The sequence below is a fragment of the Platichthys flesus genome, chromosome 18 (assembly GCF_949316205.1).
Source record: "Platichthys flesus chromosome 18, fPlaFle2.1, whole genome shotgun sequence".
NCBI lineage: Eukaryota > Metazoa > Chordata > Actinopteri > Pleuronectiformes > Pleuronectidae > Platichthys > Platichthys flesus.
This window is the reverse complement of record NC_084962.1, coordinates 10,595,421-10,621,881: the sequence shown is the minus strand read 5'-3', so window position 1 is coordinate 10,621,881 and position 26,461 is coordinate 10,595,421. Positions and strand designations below refer to the sequence as shown.

At 42.2% G+C, this 26,461-nt stretch overlaps 4 protein-coding genes and 4 non-coding genes across 9 annotated transcripts; 5 read left to right on the top strand and 3 right to left on the bottom strand.

Annotated features, from left to right (window-relative positions):
- Window positions 1-452: 452 nt before the first annotated feature.
- Window positions 453-6,830, bottom strand: faxca (failed axon connections homolog, metaxin like GST domain containing a). Its single transcript, XM_062412132.1, has 6 exons — window positions 6,396-6,830; window positions 4,343-4,478; window positions 3,968-4,164; window positions 3,586-3,803; window positions 2,881-2,997; window positions 453-2,353 (listed from the first exon to the last, which is right to left on the bottom strand). The coding sequence occupies exons 1-6, from the start codon at window positions 6,653-6,655 to the stop codon at window positions 2,043-2,045; spliced, it is 1,239 nt and encodes a 412-aa protein (XP_062268116.1). The 5' UTR covers window positions 6,656-6,830; the 3' UTR covers window positions 453-2,042.
- Window positions 6,831-7,189: 359 nt separating this feature from the next.
- On the top strand, window positions 7,190-7,263 carry trnat-agu (transfer RNA threonine (anticodon AGU)). Its single transcript has one exon. It is a non-coding gene; the product is annotated as a tRNA-Thr (tRNA).
- A 483-nt stretch (window positions 7,264-7,746) lies between these two features.
- On the top strand, window positions 7,747-7,820 carry trnat-agu (transfer RNA threonine (anticodon AGU)). Its single transcript has one exon. It is a non-coding gene; the product is annotated as a tRNA-Thr (tRNA).
- Window positions 7,821-8,236: 416 nt separating this feature from the next.
- trnat-agu (transfer RNA threonine (anticodon AGU)) lies at window positions 8,237-8,310 on the top strand. Its single transcript has one exon. It is a non-coding gene; the product is annotated as a tRNA-Thr (tRNA).
- A 428-nt stretch (window positions 8,311-8,738) lies between these two features.
- Window positions 8,739-8,812, top strand: trnat-agu (transfer RNA threonine (anticodon AGU)). The gene has a single exon. It is a non-coding gene; the product is annotated as a tRNA-Thr (tRNA).
- A 769-nt stretch (window positions 8,813-9,581) lies between these two features.
- On the bottom strand, window positions 9,582-16,079 carry ccnc (cyclin C). Its single transcript, XM_062411767.1, has 12 exons — window positions 15,943-16,079; window positions 15,486-15,592; window positions 15,246-15,330; window positions 14,361-14,430; window positions 14,230-14,281; window positions 14,062-14,117; window positions 12,435-12,470; window positions 12,266-12,357; window positions 12,083-12,150; window positions 11,892-11,971; window positions 11,532-11,650; window positions 9,582-11,155 (listed from the first exon to the last, which is right to left on the bottom strand). Exons 1-12 carry the CDS (start codon window positions 15,972-15,974, stop codon window positions 11,101-11,103), a joined length of 852 nt encoding a protein of 283 aa, XP_062267751.1. The 5' UTR covers window positions 15,975-16,079; the 3' UTR covers window positions 9,582-11,100.
- Window positions 16,080-16,481: 402 nt separating this feature from the next.
- ngs (notochord granular surface) lies at window positions 16,482-20,661 on the top strand. Its single transcript, XM_062411487.1, is given in 12 exon segments — window positions 16,482-16,590; window positions 16,593-16,839; window positions 17,249-17,414; window positions 17,670-17,819; window positions 17,937-18,056; window positions 18,147-18,242; window positions 18,921-19,055; window positions 19,261-19,371; window positions 19,456-19,566; window positions 19,664-19,788; window positions 19,889-20,182; window positions 20,310-20,661. Coding segments are annotated over 12 exon segments (1,758 nt in total). The 3' UTR covers window positions 20,404-20,661.
- A 115-nt stretch (window positions 20,662-20,776) lies between these two features.
- Window positions 20,777-26,231, bottom strand: pgm3 (phosphoglucomutase 3). Of its 2 annotated transcripts, none has more exons than XM_062411486.1 (13): window positions 26,149-26,231; window positions 25,020-25,228; window positions 24,716-24,900; window positions 24,317-24,384; window positions 24,040-24,173; window positions 23,726-23,921; window positions 23,081-23,238; window positions 22,908-22,991; window positions 22,708-22,806; window positions 22,493-22,612; window positions 22,276-22,398; window positions 21,602-21,775; window positions 20,777-21,497 (listed from the first exon to the last, which is right to left on the bottom strand). In XM_062411486.1, the coding sequence occupies exons 2-13, from the start codon at window positions 25,224-25,226 to the stop codon at window positions 21,408-21,410; spliced, it is 1,638 nt and encodes a 545-aa protein (XP_062267470.1). In that variant the 5' UTR covers window positions 25,227-25,228; window positions 26,149-26,231; the 3' UTR covers window positions 20,777-21,407. The 2 variants fall into 2 exon arrangements, with proteins under 2 accessions (XP_062267470.1, XP_062267469.1); XM_062411485.1 differs by having other exon boundaries at window positions 26,153-26,224.
- Between the last annotated feature and the right edge of the window lie 230 nt (window positions 26,232-26,461).

Sequence of the window (26,461 nt, the reverse complement as noted above, 5' to 3'; positions counted from 1 at the left end):
TATTGACAAACATCGGACATTTAGCAGTTGGGAAAAAACTTAAAAGGGACTCTCCTAAATGATCTCAATATATTTTTGGCTTCACTGTTCTGCGCCTTCCTTAATCTGGCCAGCATATGCTCAAAGTATCTCTGAATTACGGCCTGTCACAGCAATTTTCAGTTAATTTCCACTTTATTCCATTTGCTGAATTGAATCAATTCACCTGCAGGATTGAAGTAAAACAGAAACAAACCCCTTGCTTGCGTCCACACAAGCAGCCTGAACATGCAACATGGCGGCACGTGCATTTGCTGAATGACAAACACACATCGAACCCGCACCTCGCAATCGCACAGGCCGCCTACCACGCAGTCTAGCATCAGATTCTCTCTCTTATTGCTTTACATAACGTTTTCTGAGCAATCCATCATTTTTGGAATGGGAAGCAAGTGACACAAAAAAACTTTAATAAAAAGTGTTTTTCACGATCCATCGGCTACATCTTTGATTTAGGAAAAACCCAAACTGCTTCACGACGTCAAACTCAGATAGGCCAGCTTAGAGATGCAGATAAAACTATCCACATGAAGTGTAAAGGGACGCGCCAGCCATGCACTTTCATTCATTTTATATATCTATCTGTTCCTACGTGATTGTTTGACTCGCTCTTAATGCATGTAAGTGTCTGCGTGACTAATGTCCTGAAAGACAAACAACACAGGGGCATGACAGTAAAGCTGTGTCTCGACTCAGGGGTCAAGCGGCGCGACCTGCCTGTCCCATTTCGAAGGCTCCTACAAATGCGGCAAACAACAAACAAAGGCTCCAACAAGTGGACCCCTCCTGGCTCAACCTATCCCAGCATGCATTGCGATTCAGAGACAAACCATGTGGTAATGACAAGGAGAGGTGCAATGCTTGAGTATCACACATCAATGAAACCGAAACGTTAAGACAAAGCAAGTGATATTAAAACTCTCTCCTCTTGTCTCGGGACGAGCTGGTGACGGGTTGCTTGGCGGTCTACAAGGCCCATGAAGGAGGGGGGTGTCCTGCGCTGTGCAGACCACGTCCTCTGAATGCAGCTGCTGCTGAATTGAGACACAGCTTATTTGTCGCCATATTATTCTAAGGATGTGGTTGTTGTTGGTTTTTTTTGGCAAAATAAGCATCTTAATAAGACAAAATAATATGTTCAAGTGCTTTACAATCTAATATATCCACTATCTACAACTAGACTCTTTAAATATGGCCCAACGGAAATGACTGTAATATCCCAGTTGTGTAGAAGGACACACACACGAGAGGTCATGTTCTGATCCTAGACCAGCGGAGTGGGTAATCATGGAGACTATCACGAGACAATTTGTGTCCAACACAAAATGGATTTCACAGAGGAAACACAGACATTATTTACACCATATCACAGAGGGGATGGTTTTTATATTTGCAAGCTATCTATACTATTTATACTCATATAGAATTAAATATTCTATCTATTAAATCTGAGAATCCAATCAGATCCTTTTGTATATTTACACTGACTCGTCTTGGTTCACGTGAATCCTGTACAGGTGCCTACAAGTGGACGACATATCGGGTACAAGGCGTTTGAGGGTTCGGTTCGGTCGAAAACTCACACAAGGCCGGGCGGTGCAAGTTGCTACGGGGGAGGAGGGGGCCACACACAGGTTACAGCAACGGGATGACAGGTTGTGACTGCAGATGATGTCGACCACGTGGAGGAGTTTCTCAGCAGCAGCGTCATTCACTCCTGGTTTTTATTACTTCTCAATCATTTTCTGAATCGCTTCTCCTTTCCTTTAACAGCTGCCTCCCTTTTTTCTTCCGTCCATCTCTGACTTTTTAAACTATCCTTCACTCCCTTTCCCTCTATAGCGATCATTCCTCCACTACAGTTAAACCTGTACATCCTCGATTTCTCCACACCAGAAACACTCCCCAGTTATTCACTGTTCTAAGAGGTAGGGGGGGGCCTTACTGCAGGTGGGAAGCAGCGCCCTCCTGTGGTGTGCGCGCATGTAGCCGTGTAAGTGTTGTCAACACTTGAGCTGGTCCATCTCGGAGCACTCTGTGTCCATGTCAGAGTCATAAAGCGAGCAGCCTGTGGGGTCGCTGTCCGGGGACGGCGACGGGGCGTCCTGTGGAGTGGGGGCGGGGGAAGTGTGTGTTTTTGTGTCTTCCTGGAACGTGTCCGTGCAGGAGTAGAGGCCCAGGTCAGGGAGTTTGGAGTGCGAGTCGCTGCCCTCGGTGGTGTCGCTGTAGTAGAAGTCCTCCAGGTCCACGAACCACTCGGGCCAGAAGCGCCGGCGGATACGCTCACAGTACATGGCCAGGTTGATCAGCTCGCCTGAACAGGACAGAGAATAGAGTCGGTGAGTAAAACACCAGTTAATTGATTTGTCATTTTGCAGACAAATAAATGGCAAAAATGTTGGCAAGTGATTGAGTTTGTAAGTCACTTTTCAAAAATGTCTTAAATGACACAATCTCTGGTTCCATCTTCTAATAAAAATATACCTCTATAATAATTAAAGAGCCTACTAGATAGAAAGTAATCAAGTTTCATTATTTATTAATTACAAACTGATATGGCTAAAGAAAAACATGCTTGTTTGAGTGACTCATCCTTTTTCTTTCACATTACCCTTCAATCAGTTTTTCCTTCCTGTATCACAATGTGGAGATAATAATAAAGTAAACTTGTCCAAAACGGGAAGTTGTGATTATAAAAGAGGCAACCATTAATTATATTGAACAAAGCACAGAGTAGGTGCGGACCTAAGGGTGAATACAAATTTACAACAGGTTCAAGAGGTTCACACCTCACCATAAACCATCTATTGACCGATGTTAAAACTGTAACATAGAGCTCACCTTTGATTAGCTGCTCCGGACGTGTTCCCGGTAGTGTCCACATAGCAGGAGCCAGGTGACTGAACACTGCAGCGTCTACTGTGGAAAGACGCGAGCCCATGAGGTACTTCTTATCACCTGGGGGAAAAAAAACACGTCAGATTTATCAACACACACGCAAAAAGAATAATTGCATAAACATGATTTTCCTCACATCCTGCTGTATTTTTAAAGATGTTGAATGGACATTGAAACAAAACTTCAAGCCACAAAATAAGACACATCAAAGATTAGATGATGCCTTTAGGTTTGTTAAACATGAACCTTAGCAAGCACTTCTTATTGTGGCCAAACAACAGGTTTTTAGACTGCAATGTTACATTTCACCACAGGAGGTCAGTACTGAGCTATTATTTCCTTCTCTGCAGCCACTGAACCACAAACAAGATGTTGTCTAGGTTGTGGCTCTCTAGGCACACACTGAAAAACTAATAAATGTGTCGAGCTGCTTCTAGGTGGAACAATCTCTTTTTACAAAGTGGACTCATAAGTACTTCATAAATTCCTTCTGTGCTGCACACTTGTGTTTATATTTTGATTTAAGAGAGCTGAATTGCCCCAGTGGATCATAATAACTCTTACAAATATATTATACAAGATTCTTACTCCATAAATGATAAGTGTTATGATTTATAAGTTTTAAAAAATGGCATCTTGATTCTTCACCTAGAATAGTGGCGAGGGTGCGCATGTCCTTCTCCATCAGGGCGTAAACCTCATCCTTTGAAAAGCGCCCGATCCCGTGGCCGTACATCTCCCTCTTGACGATCCCGCCGGTCAGGTGACTCAGGATCCACTTGAGTAGGTCACTCAGCGGTCCGCTCACCGACAGCATCTTCTGGGTCTCCTCCAGGTTGTCCACCCACTGACAGTAAGCTATGGTCCTGGGACAAAAAATATACACATGCATTTGTACAGGAGGAAGAGGAGGATGAAGAAGAAGGAGGAAAAACACAAGAATGTCTTTCGCTTAAAATGCTATAACACTCCATAGAAGGAAATAACATAGGACAACAACAACATCAACGGCAAACCCACAGGCCCCTACCAGTAGAAATGTTCCTCCACCATTTTGGTGATGGCGCGGGACATGGCCTTCTCCTGCGGTGTCAGGCTCTTGTTGAGGTTCACGCCCAGCCTCTCCTCCAGGAAGTCCATGATGAACTCCGAGCCAAACACCTGCTCCTGGTTGTACTCGAGCCACGGCATCTTACCCTGCGGCGAAAGCTTCCCGTCAAAGTAGTTCTGCAGGAGACGAACAGGGGAAGAAGAAGAGGGAGGAAAACAATGGTAGAGGGGAAGAGGAAAAAATGCAGAAAAGAGAAAGTGGTTGGTTTTGGGTTAAGAATCTGGTCAATTACATAATAATTAGATCGATAGAGACTTGTAATGCGGTTAAAAACCATATTTTTTTTTTCTTTACCTGGTAGGGTAGGTCAACCATGCGAAGGTAGGTCTCCATTTTAAGGCAGAAAGGGGACAGGGACGGAACGCCACTTTGGGGCCTGGCAAACTGGTGGAGTATGATGGCATCTTTAGAGTCCAGCTCTTCTTCCTTTCTGTGGAAGCGAAAAGGAAAAAGACTGAACGTCAAGAAAATATAATCAACGATATGTGGCTCTGCTCAAAGCTATAGAGCAAACAGTAAACAAATATTGACATGAAGTGTGCACCTCACTGAATCAGGTACTAAACATAAATGTTGGAGTTTTGGCGCCTCTCTGTAAATTGTGGCAGCTGATTTATAAAAAACCTTTTCACTGATGAGAAGTCGAACGGCAGCAATAGGCAGTTTTTTTTCCTCATGTCCCCAAAATAAATAAATTTGATTAAAACAAGACATAAGGTTAACTCTCCATGGAGTAAATCAATGTTAACATTGATTACTCCTAGATGTCCAAAGCAAGTAACTGTGTGTGTTAAGGGCTGAACGCTTATCTATCTAAGAACCCATTTCAGTTTTTATCAATTCATGTTCAGACAAAATTAAGGTTAACATTAGATTTAAATCAGGGTTTAAAAAATCTTGCCATATATAAATGAAGGACCTCACATGTCATATCATTTCATTTGGACAATAAAGGCTTTCTATTCTATTCTATTCTCTTTCCATTTCATTCTACTCTGTCTATCACAAGACCAACCAAGTAGCTGTGATTGATTGGATCAATGAAATGATCTGCAGCAGGGGCCCTTTTAACTGGCCCCTGAGTGACTGTCGGCCCCGGGGCCATGGACACTGGGCCGAGGAGGAAACTGCAGTGTAAAGATCGCACAGGCCGACTCCTTCTGAAAGGTTGTGGTGCGTTCACGTGCATCACGTTTGAGACGCTCGGCTACAGAGGAGCTGTCTATTCGTCTGTGGTGCTGAAAGCCTGCCGAGGCTGTGTAGGGATAATTTGACGGATGCAACGCTACTTAAGGGAGGAGGGTGTCGTAAAATGGAACCTATTTAGATAAGGAGATGTATAAAGAGAGAGAGATGCAATGTTTAACATTAGACTGGACAAAACCATGCATCTGAACGAATATTTCACTGCACAACAAACCTGTTTTTAAACCATAAACGTCTAAAAATCTACATTTCCAGTAACACAATTCTGCTTTGTTACGAGAAATAAATTTGCAAAAGGTCTTTTTTCGTGTTACTCCCTTAAGAGACCATAGATGTGTCATCCATGCGGACTGTGAAGTGTCCTTCTATGTAAACGGGGCAAGCTGAGAGCCTGGCCGGCACGAAACCCGAGATTACAGACGACAACAGACTAGGTCAGTCCTGCTTCCTGCCAATACACAATCAATTGTAATGAATGAAGATTTACAGACTCCTACAAGCTATATCCCGTCACAGCTGCCACTGCAATGGTGTGTTTGGGCTTTAACGTTTGACTGTTCACATCAGAGGATGTGACGGGATTTCTGAACGATTGAAAACCGGAAAATAAAGCAGACTAAAGGTGAATCCATATATGTGGTGTCACCTCGTCCTTGAAATACACTGAAAGTGACCTGTGGTCTCGGTCTATGTCCATTCACGTGACGTGGGAGCTGTGTGTAATAGGCCCACACACATCACCAACAAACAACATGTAGGATGAGCTATTATCGTTTGAAGGTGCTTTTTTAAATCCAACTAGATCAAAAAAATCTTTGCAATAGGAGGCTCTCATCATTAATAATTAAAGTTAAATAAGCCAATAAAGGTGTGGATCTCCTGGTGTGTTTTTGTAAGAAGAATGTTGGGAGGGGGGGGGAGGGGGTTACATCACAACCCTTTCCCTCACGATTCCTTATTCTCCACTGACTCCTCTCATTACCCCTCCCACCCTGAGCAGATTAAGTAATATCAGCCCCCCGGTGAAAAGACAGCAGAGGATGGCTGAAATGTGAATAATATTAGCACGGCGGCTGGTGAGTTAGTTTGCAGCGGCCTGGCAGTGCTGATGCTCCGCAGCCTCCTCTCTCAGCCTCGGTACCTGATGGACAGCAGTTCGTGCAGCAGATAGGCAGCGGCAGCGAGCAGAGCCCCTCCGGTCAGATACAGCGTCTTCCTCCACCACGAGTCCGAGCCCAGAGCGGACATGATCCCGCTGTGGTCCTGCAGGGGGAAGGCGATGATGCACCCATAAAACGACAGCTCCTCGCCGGTGCCCAATGGGCCGCAGAAGAAGCTCTGGTTCTGGCCGAGATCAACCACACACGACCGCGTCCAGGCGAACCCGACGCGCCAGTACATACTCTCTGTCTCCGGCCACTTTCCGCCTCACGCCAGCTGCTCGGGGAGTCATCGGCCGCGGCTTCATGGGCGCCGGGGGCCGCGGGTGAGGGGCGACGGGGTGAGCGGCGGCCGGCCGGACACTAGCGTCTCGCCCGGGGCTTGTCCCCGCAGCGGGGTCGACATCCTCCGCAGCCCGCTTGGAGCTCGCTGGTTGTGGCCTCCCTTCCGCCGCTCTCACCGTTAAGTCACACGAAGGGAAACACGCAGGTTCCGGTCACAGCCTACAAAATAAAAGTGGGTGTAAAGGTCCTGTTCTGCAACATCATGGAGAAAATGCCAAATTAAATAAGTACACGATGTCCTATTCAGAGTTTGTATTAGATACAATACAAACTGCTTTATGGTAAAGAAAACAATAAATGCATCAATTCATAATAAATAAATAAACAATAGATAGACAGATGGATATATATAGCTAATTTATATACACACATTTATATAAATACTTACTTATATGCTGAGATACTAATTCTAACGTTGCCCTTATAATAAGGTGCTGTGGCTTAGTTGGTCAAAGCGCCTGTCTAGTAAACAGGAGATCCTGGGTTCAAATCCCAGCAGTGCCTCAGATACAGACAATTCTTTTGTAACACCTATTTTAATTATAAAATGTACATATTAAAGCACTCAAACAATTACGCTATACGCAATTGCACCATGGTTGAAATATAAGGCACTACTATGGCACTTTGAGTGTGTGCCCCTAACAGTCCTTTAAATGTAATCAAGCTGCATCAAATCTCTGATACTCGCTGACTTTAGTTCCCTAAGTGTGCCTGATTTTATTCGTCAGAATCGATTTTTCTCTCAGAAGACAGTGAAAATGTTGAAACACTTATCTCACACATTATCTCACAATGTTTGAAAAGAATTTGCCCCTTGATTCAGATCTGCATCAAAAATTGAATGGATTCCTCCCTGACCAAAACCACAACCTTCCACCAGTGTTCATGGTGATCTACCTCGTTAGTTTTGTGTAATTCAACCTAAAATCAAACTAGCAATTAAACCAATACAAATAGTACCACTAATGCATCATTCATCATGAAGGTGCTGTGGCTTAGTTGGTCAAAGCGCCTGTCTAGTAAACAGGAGATCCTGGGTTCAAATCCCAGCAGTGCCTCGACGTACTTATTGAAGTATACAAATATTTACATTGGTGAAATATAAGGAACGACAATGGCACCTCAAGTGCTTTCGCCCGACAGCTCTGTAAACTAATTTGAGCTAAACCAAACCTCATGCACTCATTGATATTAGTTTCCTAAGTCCCCTGATTTTATTCATCAGGATCGATATTTCTCTGAGAAGACAGTGAAAATGTTGAAACACTTATTATCTCACAAAGTTAGAAAAGGATCTGCCCCTTGGTCCAGATCTGCATTAAAATTGAATAGGTTCTTCCCTGACCAAAACCACAACCTTCCACCAGGTTTCATGGTAATCTACCTCGTTATTTTTGTGTAATTGGACCTAAAATCAAACTAGCAATCAAACCAATACACAAACTACTATTACTAATCCCACACCCATCATTGAGGTGCTGTGGCTTAGTTGGTCAAAGTGCCTGTCTAGTAAAGAGGAGATCCTGGGTTCAAATCCCAGCAGTACCTCAGATGTAGCAAAACTCTATTACTCTATTGTACTAATTAAAACAACAAACATTTACACTGGGGAAATATAAGGAACTACGATCGCACTTTGAGTGTGTACCCCTAACAGTCCTTTAAATGTAATTTAAATCTCAAACACTCGCTGATTTTAGTTCCCTAAATGTGCCTGATTTTATCCATCAAGATAAAATCAGGCACATTCCCCAGAGAAGTTATTCTCTGGAGAAGTTATTCTCTGGGGAAATAGTGAAAGGCATTATAAAACACGCTAATTCAAAATGTTAAATAAAGTCCCCTGCTCTGGATTCTCTTACAAATTCAATGAGTTCTTTCCTCACCCATACCACATTCATGCAGTTTCAGGATAATCCGTTCTGTTATTTTTGTGTCATCTTGTGCACAAACAGATATAGAAGAACTTACACCAAGGTGCTGTGGCTTAGCTGGTCAAAGCGCCTGTCTAGTAAACAGGAGATCCTGGGTTCAACTCCCAGCAGCGCCTCACTATGAAACCTTTTCTTATTAATAATGCTGATCTCATTTACAACTAATATTTGAACAGACAAACAAACATTTACATGAGTGAAAAATATATTTGTAGTTTAGCAATAGAGGAGTGTAATAGTCACACAGACACTGACATTCTTGAAAAACCATATCACACCACAGCATATGCAGGAAAAATTACTCATATTTCAAGGAACATCATTTATTTTGATTATTTATTGCTATTCACATTAATGTATGCTGTCTCGTCCCCCAGTTTTATTGTACTTCTCCTACTGTAGTCTAATGTCGTCCGGGATTTTGCACGTATTTATCACAGGCTAGTGCTTTGGTTTCTCCATTCACTGTGAACGTTACAGGTTTTATTTTGAAGGAGACCGTGTGTCGTATTATTTTTTCCGCTGCTGTCTGTTTGCTTCATGCAGCTGAAGTGACGTCACGAGGGAACGGCAGCACCCCATAGTACAAACACCTAGAAGCAGCTACTGGTAAATACATCCTCTGATGTTATTCAACCATTTCACTTAAATCCTAGCTGAGGGAAAAAAATTTAATTTAAATGGAGTAATCTTTCTACTTTACCTCATGGTTTTTGGTTATTAAAAGTTGAGGCTTTTCATGTGAAAACTGTTATGAAACATTCTTTGAGTTGACCACTAGGGGTCCTACCACAGCCACTGTGTTGAAGTGACATTGCGCACAACATCCTGGAAGATTCTCCAAAGTCCATTACATATTGTACGAGCATGACATAAGAGCTTGAATAACAGCAGTGAACAGCTTTTAATTCATAACATCTTACATTTTATTATCATAATTGATCCTCAAAATATGATCCAACATAAGACTTTCAAGTAAAACTAGTTTGGGGAAAAATTTAAATAGGAGTATTATTTTAGTTGGGTTGAGCCCTTTTAAATTTGTTATTGCCCATTCACAAGAACACTCATGTAACAGATGGAGGATGCCGCAGGGGAGGGAAATGTCAGATGAAGGCGGGATCGAACTCTCTTCAAGGATTCTCTGTGTCACTTCTGTCTCCTCAGTAGTTACATGGGAGTGGCCTTTAACAAGATGTGGATATCCCCGTTAATGTGGGACAAGTAAACAGGAGAAAGAATGACAGCGAATCAAATTAATACTTGAATCCTAAATTACATTTTACAATGTGCAGTTATAAAGGGTTTTCCTCTGTGAGCAGCAGCTTGTGTTTTGTTAGGCTTTCGAGCACCTTGTTCCAAGCGCAGCCACACACTCACATATACAGGCAGGCACGCACACACACACACACACACTGCCACAACTCAGTGATTAAATAAATGGCATAAGGTAAATTAAAAATGAAAATGTAAAACCCAAAGTTTATAGACAAATCTAAAACGATTGTAATTTGATTTATCCCCCCCGAAAAAGCCTGGGCTAAACATAAACAAAAAAAGATCGCTTTACAAGAGTTCTACAGCTAGAGCAGAATAAAGGGACAATTACTTACAATACAAATAATCAGCTTTAATAAGTGAATCATGATGGTGAAATGAATTGGGACACTTTCATCGGAAGCGCAAACCCGAATTTAAACCGCCACATGATTTCCATTAAAGTGTCCTTAATAAGGCAAAGACACGACAGAGATCAAATAAAAGGATTACAAAGCTATTTACAAAAGGGAGGAAAGAGATGGAGCCATCATGATTCAAAACAGTAAAGTCTAAGACGAGCCGCTTTGGGGATTTTCACAATCGACCATCGAAGCACAGGGTCGTCCAATCACACCACAGTTGCACAGGGTGATATCCAATCAGATCCAACAGCACAGGATCCAATACATTTACAGAGAAGACTACTGCACTATAGTCCCTGAGGAATGAAAACCCACACAGACTGGCCGCTGACGTGTTCTACACACACTCACACAGACACTCACAAACACAGTACAAGTGATCAAGTTTTGTTTCTCTTATCCCAGGGGGGCAGCGTATGAAAGGACTCGCTCTCCTGGGCTATTCAAGGACGTCAGGATCATCAAAATGACAAAGTTTAAAGCCCCATATTCGTGGCCTCCCCCTCCCACAAAATGTTCATCAGTTTCAGTTTATATCAAGTCGGCAGCAGAGGAGCACGGCCTGTCACGGGTGTCCGCTGAAGATGAGGGGGCATCTCGATCAGTGATTTTTCCAAACGGACATTGAAAAGTTTGTGCTGTGTGACATTTTTTGTTTAAAAAAGAAGGTCCGCCCCTCTCGACATCAAACCTATCGATGCCTGTGGAAACGCAGACCCGCGCTAAGACTGGCTGTAAGAGTTGCTTTGGTTCCCGTTGGAGCTCTGGTCGCTCTCGCTGCAGACAACACAGAGAGAGAGAGAGAGAGAGAGAGAGAGAGAGAGAGACATGGAAGTGTCATGAAACATAACTGCAGCGACGTGGAACCAAAAAAGTTTAGAGTCATTAGCATGCCTGAATTTAAACAAATTTCTACAGTAAAAATAACATTTCGGGTTATGGGTAGAAAAAAACATTACAATTAGTTCCGATCCAACATGAAACCAGGTAAATTCAGCTTTATGCTGTTTACTAACGGTTTATTTACTGTTATATTGCAAACCTATCAGGCTCAGTCGGATATCCACCTCTATCTGGCCATACTAAATAAAATAAAATATACATGTACTCTATATAACAATAGATGTGACGTACAGAGCCACATTGGATTTACCTGTTAGGAGGAGGTTTGGGTTTAGGCATCTTGTTGAGCACAGCAGCTATTTCCTTCCTGTCATCAAAGTTCTTCCACTGGTCGTAGAGCTTCAGAATCACACGGATGATCTCCAAGATCTTGACAGAAAACACAGGTCAACTAAATGTTACATCTTTGTTGAACTATTGTCTCTACTGCCCACCCCCTATTTCCAGTGGTGCTGCTCATTCATCTGTATCCGCAAGCTTTGCAGAGACGTGCAAAAATACAGATGAAATGAACCCAATCAACTCAGTAAAGACAGAAAGCTCATCATCATTAAAAGGCTATGTTAAAAAATATTTAACATTCCCACTCTACAACAGAGGCGAGTCTTACTTTGTCCATGTCAACAGAGAGCTCAGCAAACCACTGCCTGGCATCTTTCTGCTGGACCACACAGGCAACATGCAGACAGGCTGTGTGCAGAGAGGAAGAACATCTGATCATACTGCATCTGATAACACCAATTTCAAGTCGGTAACTATGTTACACAGCAGCAATGAGAAATGCAAGGGGACAGATCTTACCCAGGGCGATCATGAAGGGGGGGTAGAGCAGACACAGATCAGTCCTGTACGTGTCATTCACTATTCGCCTGGTGCAGAAACACGGCAGCACAGTGAGTTCATGTAGCACTTTTTGAATTGAATCTTTTTCCAGATAAAGACATTGCTACAGCAACAGATCAATGACCACAGAGAGTGTCGTACCAGGCCAGAGGCAGCAGCATGTCCTCCTGTCCCATATCCTGCACATACTGCAGCAGCGGTCTGTACGGGTGGTACACGATCAGGCAGCAGTCCTGAAACAGGAAGTTACATCAGTGATCAGTGGTGAACACAAACTCGGGAGCAAAGGTAGAAATCTTTTTCTACTCACCATCAACTCCAGAAGGTAGAACTCACATTCCAATATCTGTAAAGACACAAAATAAATTAGTATTTTCAGACTAGTTAAACAATGTTAAAAATGTACGAGGAACATTTAACTGTTTTTTCATGTTTCTTTCATATTTTGCAATACAGATAAACATAATATTATGCAACCAACTGCTGTGATGTTGTGTCACATAAGCTGAGCTTTGTAAGAGGTCTGGAAAAGTGCATCTGGACAAAGGAAGAATGCAACAGGGGATTTTCTGGGACAGTTCTTCACAACAACAGGGACATTTGTGGAACATTCAGGAAAGTTGTAGAGATGAGACAGGACATGATGTCTGAGTTCTGCTGCTGAAACATTGTTGTTTACAGCGCATCAACACCCGCATTGGTTCTTACAGAAAAAATTCCACAATATTCTATGTGTATGACACCTGTTTTCTGAACTTGAGTAAGAAGATAAAGGAACATGGATCACACTGGTCAGATAGACACTAGAAATACGTGAAATTCCAAGATCAATGTCACCATCTAATTACAAAAAGAGACACAAAAAATCCTATACAGAGTACTATTGTGTCTATCCAAGTGGAATTGGCCTTTGCAAATCTGATTGCTACCAGTGTTTGCTTCAACAATATCTGCAGAGTGGACATGAAATATTATGTTCAGGAGTTGCAGCACTGCGCTAACTCATTCTCTACTATATGAGCCGGCCCCTCCTTGTATCACAGCATGGTGGCTCTCTATAAATAATAATTTAAACAGCTTTCTGGACAGGCAGCGTGTCAGGACAGGCCCAGTGACGTCCTGGCAACTTGGGGTAGATATTCTTAATAAATAAAATCCTGCGCTTGGCACCAAAGTGAGAGTTGCTGCGCAGAGCAGATTTATGCACACACTTGTACGTGGGGGGTCACGGTCGAAGCATCAGAGGTTTTATCACTTGACTGCGAACATTAGCAATGGAATCTCACATAATGATAGACACCAGCGTGGCAACACTGTGCTGGTATGCTGTAATGTAGCACACCAGTGCATAAATAGCCCTGCCGAGGATTCAAGCAAACAAAACAACTAGCATAGACATCCATTAAGATATGGATATTTACTACTGAACCAATTTTGTTGAAAGTTGGTGGAAGGGTGGGATACAGGCCAAGGACAAACCCATTAAGATTTGGAGCAGATACAGAGAAGATTCTTATTCACTGTCTTTGACATTGTGACATAGGGCGTTAGCCTTGGCGGAGGTATGTGCCCTTGTAGTTTGTTTCTGTTTTAGTGTGTCCGCACTAAACCTTGTTTTGAAGTCTACAGTCTACGAAACCATCTATTATCTTTGTTTTAACCCTGACCTCCACTCAAGCCCCACCCTCACCCAATCATGAATAAGTGAGATGTCGGCCCTTCAAACCAAACAGACATTTGCACACTAATTAGGCACAATTCTTTGTCATTGTGTTATCAAAACTGCTGACATGGTGGTAACTTTACCATCATCTTGTATTTTTCCTGTTAAATGAATATCATTTAGTGAATAGCTACACATTGCATTTAGAGTGACTCGCTCCTGATAACAACTAAATCCCCAAAATTGCAACCTGCTACAAAGAGGTTTTACTCACATGATTCATTCTGTAAGGAAACTCCTTTGGGAAGGCGTAGGAAAATCTAGTCTTTACTGTTCCATAAAAAACAAAACAAAAGAACATTATAATATTTCCATTTCAGTGAAAAACAAATTTTACCAGATCTGAAGAGATGTGTTATAAAATATACTTGTTACTACTTACACACAGATGTGGCTGCAGATATTAACCTGGTATTGGATACAACTCCAAATTCCTGAAAGGAGCATCAATTATTAGGCTAAATACAGCTAAACTTAAAAGCATAAAATTGTAGCCTTACTATCAACACATACCTCAACTTTGGAAGCAAGGAAAACACAAGTAGGCGCCATGAGCACTGGGTCTATGCTTTTCAGGGAATACCTGCATACAAGAACAGATGAATTTTTATCGACTTATAGGATGGATCCCATGAAGAAAGTCTTAAATACAAACTGAGACAAGATCTCACTGGACTTCAACAGCAACAATACATTCACATAAAGAGGAATGGCAAAGTGCCTACAAGCTTTTGACTGGGGCTAAGGTAATATCAATAATGTTATATTACAGAGGGTAATATGGTGATGCATTTTTGATTCTGTTAGACATTTTACCATTAATCTGGATTTATCAGAGGGAAAAGTTAATACAGGTAATGATGACTTGCATCCTTATAAGTATATAATGGTATATAAAGCCCTTAGGGATATTATGTTTGATGTGAGCAAAGACCAATCAAATGATGTTGTTCACAATGTTTACATAATGTTACCCTCTAGATGCTCTGAAGACTGAACAGACAACATCAAACTAGGGCTGAAAAATAAAACAATATGAATAATTATCACTAGTTTTCATCAATAGCAATGTCAGAAAAGTAAAATGCATTATAATATAATGCTTATGCATTTGGCAAGCACATTGAGGAGGCTTAACACACCATTGATCTGCATCAGATTAATTGCTATTTATCATGTGATTGTCAGTCAAGCGTTTGAATCAACAACCTTCCCTCAGGAGCAAAAATCAGCCTTAAACTTAACAGAAGTAATAATGCGATATTCATCATCAATAAATGACATTGATTCGTGATATAATATTTGGGCATACCGACATCATCATATTTCACATAACGCCATGATGAATACATATTGTAAGATTGAGATATTAGATAGTTAGCTCCTCCTCTCTCTTACCTGGCATAGAAGCGTTTGAAATAGACAGTTGCTGTGGCGATCACCTGCTGCCTCAGCTTCAGGTGTTCCCCTAAAGCCTGGATCACTGAGAGAGATGGAAGAATATGTCAAAGTCATTCTACCTTTAAATGTTAACAGCACAGCATCTACTACACGTGATTGTCACTTCTGTGTGAACCATATCACCAATCCTGAGCTAGTTACCTCAAGACATTATTGTAAACAAAGATAACCATGTACCATTGGCAAAGAAGATCTGCAGTTTCCAGTACTCCTCCTCTGTGAGAAACTTCAGGTCCTTCTGGCGCTCCTTCATCAGGTCCTGTTTATCCAGAACCCACTGCAAACTGTACAAGACAAAATAAACATACATCTCTTTTTATTCATCACTTCACTAACCCGTGAGCAGCCGAGTTAGCGGGTAGCACAACAGCATCACTATCGATACCGCTGTGCTAGCCAAACATGCTGCTATCGCGTAGCATGGAAGCTAAACGGGGAGATAATCTGTGGAGCATTGTAAACACTAAGATAAAAGTGTTTTTCTTTCTGTTTGTGTGATTAAAATAACAACAGGAGGAGTTCAAAGCAAGCAGCTAGCCATCGCTTCCGAACACACACACAGCTAGGCCTCACAACAAACATGACGACAGGCGAGATAAAAACGTAGCGCGTGAGGTTTTCGGTAAAAACGTACTAATGAGAACTTTGCCAGAAGTTTCCCGCCATGTTGCAGCAGCCGCGGCGGAGGAAAACACTTTTTTAATGATTGTTTCTTTCCGACAAAGAAAGTGAACACCACCGGAAAAGAGCTGAGCTGACACTGGAGCAACAGTGAAACGTGTCCGGAATCTCAGTGGAAGGGTTCCGGAATTTTATTTCCGCACCCTCCTTATAAAAAGGTTTTAATTCATGTTTGACTTGTTCCTAAATAAATTAAAAACACAATTATAATTATGTTATGTAAAAAACGGAAATGTGTTTGTCGGTGTTTCATAAATGGATAGAGGGACAGATGAGTGGTTTGAAGGGTGGGTGTACTGACAAACTGATGGATGTGCTATTGAATGAAACTATAAGAGCAAAACACCCACTTCAACATTATGAGTAAATGTACAGTCATATATTGGAGTTTAAAAGTACGGCATGACATCATGTGGAGAGGATTTCACATTTATATAAAATTCCTTCATAAGCCACCTTTAATAAATTAATTTCTTGGCGTAACTGTGATAAATGTTTGTGGCGACGCTCACGCTGGGGTTAGGGAGGTTCAACATTCCTCTGCGGTGCTGAGGGTGGGGCTGCGGAGGATATAAAGACCCCACCACAGGCCCAAGGTGTGAGTGACCAGATTAGTCCTCTTGAAGTTTCAACAGCTACAGCCAGAGGTCAACATGAGCCGCAGTCCAGAGAGGATGTCCTCATACCGCCGTCACTTTGAGGGCACCTTGGCCGCCTCGTCTGTCCAACACCTCCGGGTGTCCAGTCCCTCTCCCACCCGCAGGGACACCCGCCACCGGTCCGTCAGCTTCACCCGGAGTGGAGGGGCGGTGGGGCGCAGGGCCCTCTCCAATAAGACCCGCATGACCAGGTAGGTCATCTGTACTATTTAAACTCTACACGGTATTCACATTTTATTACAAATAAGGTTCAGTGTGTAAGATTTAGGTATAAGGGATCTAAAAGTGAAATATAATATAATCCTAGTGATGTTTTCACCGTTGTGTTTATCTAAGTTGTATGAATTGTTGTATTCTTTACCCAAAAATGTGCCCTTCATACTTAAATGCTCTAGATTTACATCGGGAGCGGGTCTTCTCTAAGCAGGCCACCATATGCTTAACAGTAGTCCAAACTTTCACAGGTTGTCTTTCACACTCGGCTTCTCCCATGAATATTAAGCATCTTATAGATTGATCAACCTTTTTTGAAATAGAACAAATTTATTAAATCAAAACAATGAATAATGTGTTGGATATTTCTTCTGCTCCTGTCTGCAGCAGTGCCAGTTTGGGAGCGCTGTGCTTTGGTATGTCCATTGGGCTCGGACCAAAACTGGACCTGGATGCGGCTGCAGCAGAGAACCAGGCCTTTATGGCGACTCGAACCAATGAGAGGCAGGAGATGGTGGCCCTCAATGATCGCCTAGCGGCTTACATTGAAAAGGCAAGAGGCCACTCGTCAGATACATAGACACAATTTTATACTGACAGTCTCAGCAAAACATCTCAGACACATGGATTTGCTTGGTTATCCCTGTCTTGTCTTGGCACTTGAATTTTGAAATCTGACTGAATTTTGTCCTTTTACAACTACTACTGCCACGGAAATTATCTAAAGCAGTAAAAGGATGAATAATATAGCTGCTGAGCCTCCAACTTGTGATGATGACGTTTGCCTGTTTGTTATTCCCCCCTTGAGGTGCGAACGCTGGAGTCCCAAAACAATCTGCTGGACGTTGAGATCGAGACCCTGAAGGGTCGCCACCTCCGCCCTTCGGGCCTCAGGCAGCTGTATGAGTCTCAGCTGAAGGAATTCAACAGGGAGGCTGCCCAGATGAGAAATCAGAGAGTGAGTGAGGCTGATGCTGATCATGCTTTGTTCAGATGTCTCTTTGGTGCTCCTCTCCACTCAACTTTCTGTTCATTTTAACAACAGTTTGACTGGTGTGTTTCTGCTCTATTACAGGACATGTCTGTGGCAGCCAAGGATGCAATGCTGGGCCAGTTGGACCGGCTGAAGGCCAAATATGACGAAGCTGTGGAGGCCAGGAAAAAGACGGAGCACGACATCGATTCACTACGTCCAGTAAGACACAGTTGAGGGTGAAGCTGTAATTCAACAGAACAATTTATTTTTTATTTTACTTAACCATCAAATCCTCATGTTGTGTCCCAGGATGTGGATAAAGCCACCTCAGCCCGGATCACTCTGGAGAAGCACCTGGAGAACCTGGAGACCGAGCTGGCCTTCCTGCAGAGAATTCACAAGGAGGTACGAGTCTGTCCATGAACTGTGTATGAGTCAGTGTCTGGTGACTGGCATGATTTCAGTTTTGTCATTACTGGTTTAATGGGCTGGTAATTATTGCAATGACAGATTACATTCAAATCAAGTTCTTGTTGATGGATCGAGTGAGTAAGACCATGCTCACGGTATTTATGAGTGTGGTGTGAAGCTGAAGGGGGAAGCTCTGACGAGCCTGTAGTGTGGGGTGAACCCTCCTCCGAGCTATTCTTTAAAATGTCTCTGTTTTATTTCTTGTGAAATGATATATGAACCACCATTCTATTTTACATTCTTTTGTAATCTAAGCCCAGTGGCGGATCTAGAATTTTTCTAAATCGGGGGCCATACAGGGGCCACGACTTACAAACAAGGGTCGATTCTATGTCCAACATCCATATACAGTTCCTGATTGAGTAAGGGGCACATTTAAATGATTTAGTGTCTTTGCATGGTCCACTTCTGCGCAGGAGGTAAATAAAATTAAAAATAAAAAAATGAATTAAGCCAGAATTTGAGCATGTTAAAGCCCTCAAAAAGCCATTTCATTTGACTGTCTGTCAGTGCCTCTCGGGCCCTAAATACAGAAATCACAGTGTTTTATTGCAGTGTTCATTGCTTTTCTTTTTACTCTGGTTGTATTTGTTGTTTATGATGCACTGAAAGGAAATTGAGGAACTCATGCAGCAGATCTACTCGGCAAACTCCAGGGTGGACATCTCCTTTGGACTCCCAGACCTCTCCTCTGCTCTGAGACAGATTCAGTCTCAGTACGACAGCATCGCAGCCAAAAACCTGCAGGTATGGTGCAACAGTGAAGTTGCAATATTTTCAGACTTTTGAGGATTTGGTGTTTATCATGTATCAGTGCACTTTCTACGCCAAAAGTCCTAAAACACGCTCAGCCAAAGGGATTTCTAGAAAAACTACGATGTCTCTGGCCCATGTAAAAATCACAGAGATATTTTAATTTATTAACCTGCTGATCTTGTTCGTTCCTCCACAGGAAATGGATACCTGGTACAAGACAAAGTTTCAGGACCTGACCAACGCCACCACCAAACATGTTCAGAGTGTTCGCAGCGTGAGAGAGGAAATCGCAGGCTGTAAGAAGGATGTGAGTCTGATTTTCTGTTCTGGTTTGTGTCTGGCACTGTCCTTTCCCAGCCTAAAAAAACTGCATGTATTCGTGTGAGTTTAGCTCCTCAACAAGGAGCGTGAACTGGAAGCAATGAAGACAAGGAATGAGTATTTGGAGGCTCAGATCCGTGATGCAGCTGCGAAATACAAAAAGGAGGAGGAGGATTTAGAGGTAGGATGAAGTAACCATTTCATTCCTATCCATACATTTAAATATGTGGTCATCATGACGCCTGAACCACCTTAAAATGAATTTGTTTATGCAACAGGAGCGTATAGAATCTGTTAAATTGGATCAGACTATGACGAAGGAGAAGATAGCTATGCTGCTGAGGGAATATCAGGAACTGCTGAATGTAAAGATGGCTCTGGAGATCGAGATCACCACCTACAGGTGTACCAAACATTGGCATAAATTTAAGTTTTTAGTGATAGAGAATTATCTATATATCCTTCTTTATCAGGGTTATATAACGTCACTATCTATTTGGCAGGAAGCTGATTGAAGGGGAGGACAGCCGTCTGAGCACCATGGTTCGTAACCTGTCCCTGACTGGGGGCCTGTGCCTAACTTCTAGTGTTAGTATGCAAGAGGCCTCAGGCCCAGATCCAAAAGCAATGATTTCAAAGCTGGATGAAGTCCCCAGTGACAAGAGCAGCAGCGGGTCTGAGAAGCCAATAGACGCTAGCAGACCACGAGTGGAGGTGGTCTCATCGGACACCCAGACAGATGGTGGCTTAGGGGATCAGGCCACAGAGATGTCTGAGAGGAAGACAGTTCTCATCAGGTAGGATTGGGACACAAAAATAAAAAACAAACAACTGTGATAGTGTACGATCATACCCTGAAATGGCCAAATGGTACAGTCAAACTTTCTTAATCTTTTTCTTTTACCCTTTTCCCTTTTTTCCCAGAACAGTTAAGACAGATGATGAGACGTACGAGAGCGACAGACAGGAGCGCACCTTCATCATTTCTGGAGCAGCCGATGAAACAGATGAAGAATGATCCAAGTCCCACCTGCTGACTTTGCTGTTCACCACAACAAACACACTGTATTGCAGTGAAAGGAATTCCAACTCCAACAGGATGTTGCAATGCCCGTTTATTGGTTGTGTTTATCTTCCATTGAGACTTTACACTGTGTCCTGTCACTCTGATGCTCCACCTGCTCTTAACTCTTTCAGCCTCTACCCGCCTCTGCTCATTTTAACCCTCCTGTGTGATGGGAACACGTCTTGGAAAGTAACAAAATAAACTGCAAGCAAGCATAGTTGTGGTTTTCATTTGAAATAACAGAGTAGAGAAATAACTTGAGTCTGACAAAATACAAATATTTCCTGTGTGTCCTGCGAAAGAGAAGAATCACACAGGTACACACTTCTTTCTTTTAATTTTCCATAGTTTATTTGGCCTAAAGCAGCACAATCTGCTCACAGAAACATTAAAAGGAGCTGATAACCCCCCATCCCCCATGTAAACATGTTTTCACTGTTTTAAAAAGCAAAGAACTCAGAGCAATCATTCAGAAAGATTAGATTTATTAGGAGGCTATAACCAAAGGTTAACTGAAACTCTCTCGACAACCTTCTGAATTTGTTTGTAAAAGACAACAAGTGTTAATTCCGTAATATATATATATATATATATATTGTTAACTTGATGATTTATATTAGCTTACATAGAAACCCACAATTAGGCACATCGTTGCCTGCTGGAGATACAATAACAAGTCAAGTGTTTTACCTAAAGTTGCATATAATCCCTTCATTGTCTCCACCAGTGTTTCCCACTTTAATGATTACAGTCAACTAAAAAGAGAGTAAAGTGAATTACCAAGTGCAATCTGCAGTACAAAATAATTTGGCACCTCACCAAATAAGATTGTGTTGATATATCACAGCTTTATAAAAACATTATCAACTGAGACTCCTTTCAAAAAGCACCTTAATTAAAACGTGGATCAATATCTATACCTATCAATCTTGTGGCTGATGGGTGTAGGTGTGTGTCTAGTGCAATGGTTTGGGTTCATCTCCCACTCCCCCCGCCAGACGATAAACAGCGAGGCTGACTTCATGTGCGAGGGCATCGGTACTCTCCTGAAAAACACACGGAATATGTATATATCACTACACACAATACACGCCCATCAGTTTTTAGTCAAGGACACAAAGATCTCCCAAACAGGATGTAGATTCCTCACCTGTGTTTCTGCCTCAGCATAAACTCTGACCACATCCTCAGTGCCGGAGGGTCGCACAAAGGAACGGGCCTGTTTGTATTTCTTCACTAAACTGTCAATGGCCTCCTGCAGCCCGGCGGGGCTCACTGCCCGCCTCTCTGCGTCCGTCGTGTCTATCACTCTGCGGTCGGACACCTGCAGAAGAAAAACAAAGTAAAACATATACAAATACAGATACATATACAGTGTACTACAGTGTGGAACTGGTACAGAGAGTAACACATTTATATAAAACAGCAAAAGAGATACACGCACCAGACACTGAAAGCCTAGCAGGGATACTGTATCAAACCCAAGCACTTCTTCTTGACTACAATGGTCTTGTTAAGGACAGTTACTTTGAATACTGCATTGAAAAATCAGTCAGAAGAAATTCTGGAGGGGACATGTTGATACAAGAATGGAAAGAAGTGAGGACTACTCATAAAACAGGGAACTACACAACAAAACAACTTCTTGTTACGACAAAATAAATCCATTCCTTTTTATATATTTTCTGTAAAAGTCAAGGCCTGTTCTGCAGTTAACGTCACACTTTGAGAAGGGCAAAGAAAAGCAATTTCCGTTTAGGGTATTTAGTTTATGATTAACTATCAGAAATATTGAACATGGTAATACATTGAAAACATGAGTACCTTGACTTTAAGCTGCCTGTTTGGCAGGTCACTGTAGATCGCGTCCCACTGCTGGACGGTCATACCCTTGATGGCTAATATGGCTTCGATCAGCAGCATGTCAGAAATCGCATCACCTACAGTCTTAGAAAGAAATAAACACAAATAACGTTAATATATATATATATATATGTGTGTTTGTGTGTGTGTGTGTGTGTTCGTGTGTGTGTGTGTCTACCTGGTTAATGACGTTAATAGTGCTCTGCAGCAGGAGGGCTGCTCTCTTCCTCTCGTCGTTGGTGTTGGGGTCCTCAGTGAGATGCTGGATCTTCTCTTCAGCTGCTTTACTGAACAACACCTAAACCCAACACATAATGTTACTAGATTCACTAGAACCATAGATGCTAGATTGTGGATTATTAGAGCTGTTGTTTGTGTGTCTGATAAACTCACAGTTCCGTGACCATTGGCCTCAAAGTACACGCCAATGTCAAACTCCTGGGCTGCATGATGAAGGTGCTTCACTCCGGTTTTAGCACATTTTACTATTAACTACAGAGGGTGACAGCGGCATATATGAGCACCAACTTGAAAAATGGAAAAAGCAGTAATGCAGCTTGTGTGTGTGTGGGAGCGTGTTTTTGTTTTCTCACCTTCATAGTGTTCTCGAGATAGTGTGTCGAGCTGCCGTTAGCGTAAGCGGTTTGGACCACTGCTATCTTCAAGTCTAAACCAGCCTGTTCATCCACAGAGAAAAAATTACTTGTGAAGAGTTTGCGTCTCTGGGCCTGTTTATTGTTTAAATGTTTGTTATATGAGAGGGTACCTGTGTGAGCAGCTCTTTGAGGTAAGTGCTGATGAGAGTAGCGATCTTGTCTCCATCCAGCAGGTGAAACTGTCCCTCAGAGTCTGTGTAGTAATAAACGATTCGGTCTGCGTCGCCGTCGAAGGAACAACCACGCTCCCCCGTGTTAATCGTTAAACCTTCAAAAGACGTGGTGAATTCAGAAAAACTGTGACAGATATTTACACTAGTGGGTAGATAAGTCTAGATGAAAATGTCGTATGAGTTTGAGGCCAAAACTAGATTCATCGGTCCTGCAGTCGATCTTCACTCACCACGGCTCAATTATTGCAGGTCACTTTTAAAAATTCAGAAAGAAAGCTAAAACCAGCATCACCACAAACCGAGCAAACAGCCCATTCGAGGACATTGCATTGGTAAACTACACTGGTAGAGACGGATATTGGTACGAGTAGAGGGTGTCGTTGGACTTCTAGGAAATAAAATCATTAAACATGCGTCTTGATCTAGTTTTTCCTGTCACATCAGGTAGGTATCATACTTCGCAGTTGATAGTAGTTGATCAAATGTTCTGTCACTGTTTTGCTGGATCAATAGATGATGTTCATTAAAAAACTTTCCTGACCTGTCTCTACACTAACGGCCGACTCTAAGTCCTTGTTTTACCTGTTGGAGGTTTTTGCTGCACTTTGACAAAATCGGCTCCACATTGGTGGTTGAGTTTTCCCTTGCTGCCGTCGTTGAAGAGAGAAATCTGCAGCTCCCTCTTCAGGCGACTCTCCATCTCTCGCACCTTAAGGGCACCAATGCCATTAGCGCCATCCACAGAGAGGTGCTTCTGGTCATCAGTGCAGTTGGATGCCTACCAAACAGGATAAGATGAAGGGAAGGATGAAAGGAGCGATTGCTTGTTGAGCAAAAAAAAAAAAGCGGATTATCTAATAAAGTCAGAAAACACAAGACCTGCCCTATTTTCTTACATTCTTAGTGAGCTGAATGAAGGCCTGGCACAGTTTGTGGTAGTATCCTTCCACGGTGGCATCTCCATATTTCCCCTGTGTGTTCGTACAGCAAACCATGTAGTGGAGCTGCGGAGTGGTCACCAAACCGTAGTCTGATGGGAGAGATGGAGAGAATCAGACCACAGAAAAGGTGAGAAAGGAGGTGAGAAGAGAAAAAGATGAGAAATTAATCAAAGCAAAGTAAACAATGAAATAAGTGTAAATGACAATATTCTAATAGTTTAATTAACCTTACCTTTGCTTTGACCATCGAGAGCGCTCACTCCATCCAGAACTGCCTGCGAAAGAGCGGCACTACTGCTCCTGTAATTCAAGGGCAAATATTGAATTTGAATGAGGAGGATTAATCCAAATATTAAATGCAGGTTTAGCTGTGCAGACCCAGAGGACAATCTGTAGGATTAATATGATATTATAAAGAAGAACGAATATTTTCCCTCTTTTTATAAAAGTCAAGTCAAACAAGAGAAACTATCATGTGCACCAGTGCAGTTATTTTTTAATTGTTTGGCAAAAACTTTATAGAAGATTTGAAAAATGTATGTCTCTAGGTGTAGTAGAACTTAAAAGCCCTTATTTACTGCTAGATATCATCAAATTAAAAAGTACTCAACAAATCTGAAAAACATTTTACCTGGTGTCTTTGCCCACAAACACATTTGCTCCCTGGCTCATGTTTATGGACTCTTTCTCTATAATGTCTTTCAAAGCAGTGAGTAAATCGTCCTGCTCTGCGTTGGCCAGCTGTGTGGCATAGCCCTCCCACGCCGCTGTCACCATCTCTCCCATGGGGTCGATCAGCTTCACCCCATTGTCCTCCTACGCATCGTGATTATGATGTGTTTGAAGAAATGTTTAAATGGATGAGAATATAACTGTAAATTGTAATTAAGAATGCACCAATAATTTATTTTTGATCAAATTTAATTTAACGCCACCTCTGGGTTGTGAGATGCAGTGACCATCACTCCAATGGTGACCTTGGTCTTCTTGGAGCGGAGCGTGGCCAGAAGTCCCATCCTGAACATGATGTGGTCCAGCAGTTCGGCGTTGGTCCTGAAGCCGGCGGTGCCATATTGCAAAACCAACCCTACAGGCTTCTTGTGCTGACTGGACAGCTGTGATACTTTCAGGTACTCGGCCATGACTGAAATACATGATAACAGACGTGAAACACAGAGCAGGCGGTGGTGGAGGAAACACCTTTATCTTTTAGCAAAACTGTAGGGATCTTGATCGAAGGTTTTCAACAAGTTGTAATTTGTCAAAAGAAACTAGGTCACATGATTTTGTCCAGGTTATTTGTTGGGTTGGGCGATATGGCCAATAATCTGAGTGAAGGGTTTGTTGTTTGATAAACAACAAAAGACTTTACACGAGTAACCTCCTTACAGTGCTAACGGAATGCATGCGCAATATAGAGAAATATCATGGACTTTAGTTATATTGTCATAGCTATATTGCTAACGATGATAGTTATACTGGGATAATTATTGATATCGTATTATTGACCAACCCAGGGTTATCTGACGTGATTTCGTAATCCTTATCAGAAGTCATCCAGTGCCAGTAGTGCTGAACATGTATATTAACCAAAGTGAATACAATTTCCTTTTCAGATTAATGGTATTATTTTGAGACAGAATAGACATTCAAAGTATTATATAATCATGCAAGTTATCATAACGTTTATAGTAAAAGTTCTTGGGAAGTGAAAGGTGTTGTAAATATTGAGAGCACATTCACCCTGAGATAAACAAAACAGAAATGGCTCCTGAAAATACATCTTTCTTTCAGGGATAAATCGATGACATCCAATCAGCAAAGACAGACACACACTACAGTTCAAGCAAAGTTAATAATTAACTTATCATCCTCAAGCGAGTGAGTACAGCATGTCAAAACAACAAGGAGACAAGACGAGGGCAAGATGTTTACAGCAAACTGCAGCTGCAGTCTGTCGCCTGCTAAAAATAACAATAACATATCGATGCGCATGACAAAGTGGAGCTGAATGCTGCTCAAAGTAAACAAGTAGCATTGGAGTTTTCTTTTTAATTCACTTACTTACAGAGAAGTGTTGCAGGGCTCCGAATGCTCAGCTTCCCGTTTCTCCGGTTCCTCCACTCCTCCCTGTTGACGACGTGGCCTCACTTCCGCGTACGTCAAGTGACGCAAGCACGTCCGCCGCGTCTGACAGGGCGCTTTTCTGCACGGATGGTTTTTACTACTATCATGCAGCGGATTGATGATTTACACTTTTACACTATGTTACATGCATGTTCTTAAAAATCTGCCTGTGCACATATTCAGTGAAAACACATACGATAAAGGCGTTTCCTAAATGACGTATAAACAATCAAATGCTCGGTTCAGTGCA

Excerpts from the sequence above, each read along its gene's own strand:
- faxca (XM_062412132.1), bottom strand. The coding sequence starts at position 6,655 with ATGTACTGGCGCGTCGGGTTCGCCTGGACGCGGTCGTGTGTGGTTGAT. Across the intron at positions 3,804-3,967 it reads GTGGAGGAACATTTCTACTG|GACCATAGCTTACTGTCAGT; the intron begins GTAGGGGCCTGT and ends TTTTTGTCCCAG. Across the intron at positions 2,354-2,880 it reads TCCGGAGCAGCTAATCAAAG|GCGAGCTGATCAACCTGGCC; the intron begins GTGAGCTCTATG and ends TGTCCTGTTCAG.
- ccnc (XM_062411767.1), bottom strand. The coding sequence starts at position 15,974 with ATGGCGGGAAACTTCTGGCAAAGTTCTCATTA. Across the intron at positions 15,331-15,485 it reads GCAGATCTTCTTTGCCAATG|TGATCCAGGCTTTAGGGGAA; the intron begins GTACATGGTTAT and ends CATCTCTCTCAG. Across the intron at positions 14,118-14,229 it reads ATCTGCAGCCACATCTGTGT|TAAAGACTAGATTTTCCTAC; the intron begins GTAAGTAGTAAC and ends TTTATGGAACAG.
- pgm3 (XM_062411486.1), bottom strand. The coding sequence starts at position 25,226 with ATGGCCGAGTACCTGAAAGTATCACAGCTGTCCAGTCAGCACAAGAAG. Across the intron at positions 24,901-25,019 it reads CTGCATCTCACAACCCAGAG|GAGGACAATGGGGTGAAGCT; the intron begins GTGGCGTTAAAT and ends CACGATGCGTAG. Across the intron at positions 21,776-22,275 it reads ACAGGCAGCTTAAAGTCAAG|GTGTCCGACCGCAGAGTGAT; the intron begins GTACTCATGTTT and ends TTTCTTCTGCAG.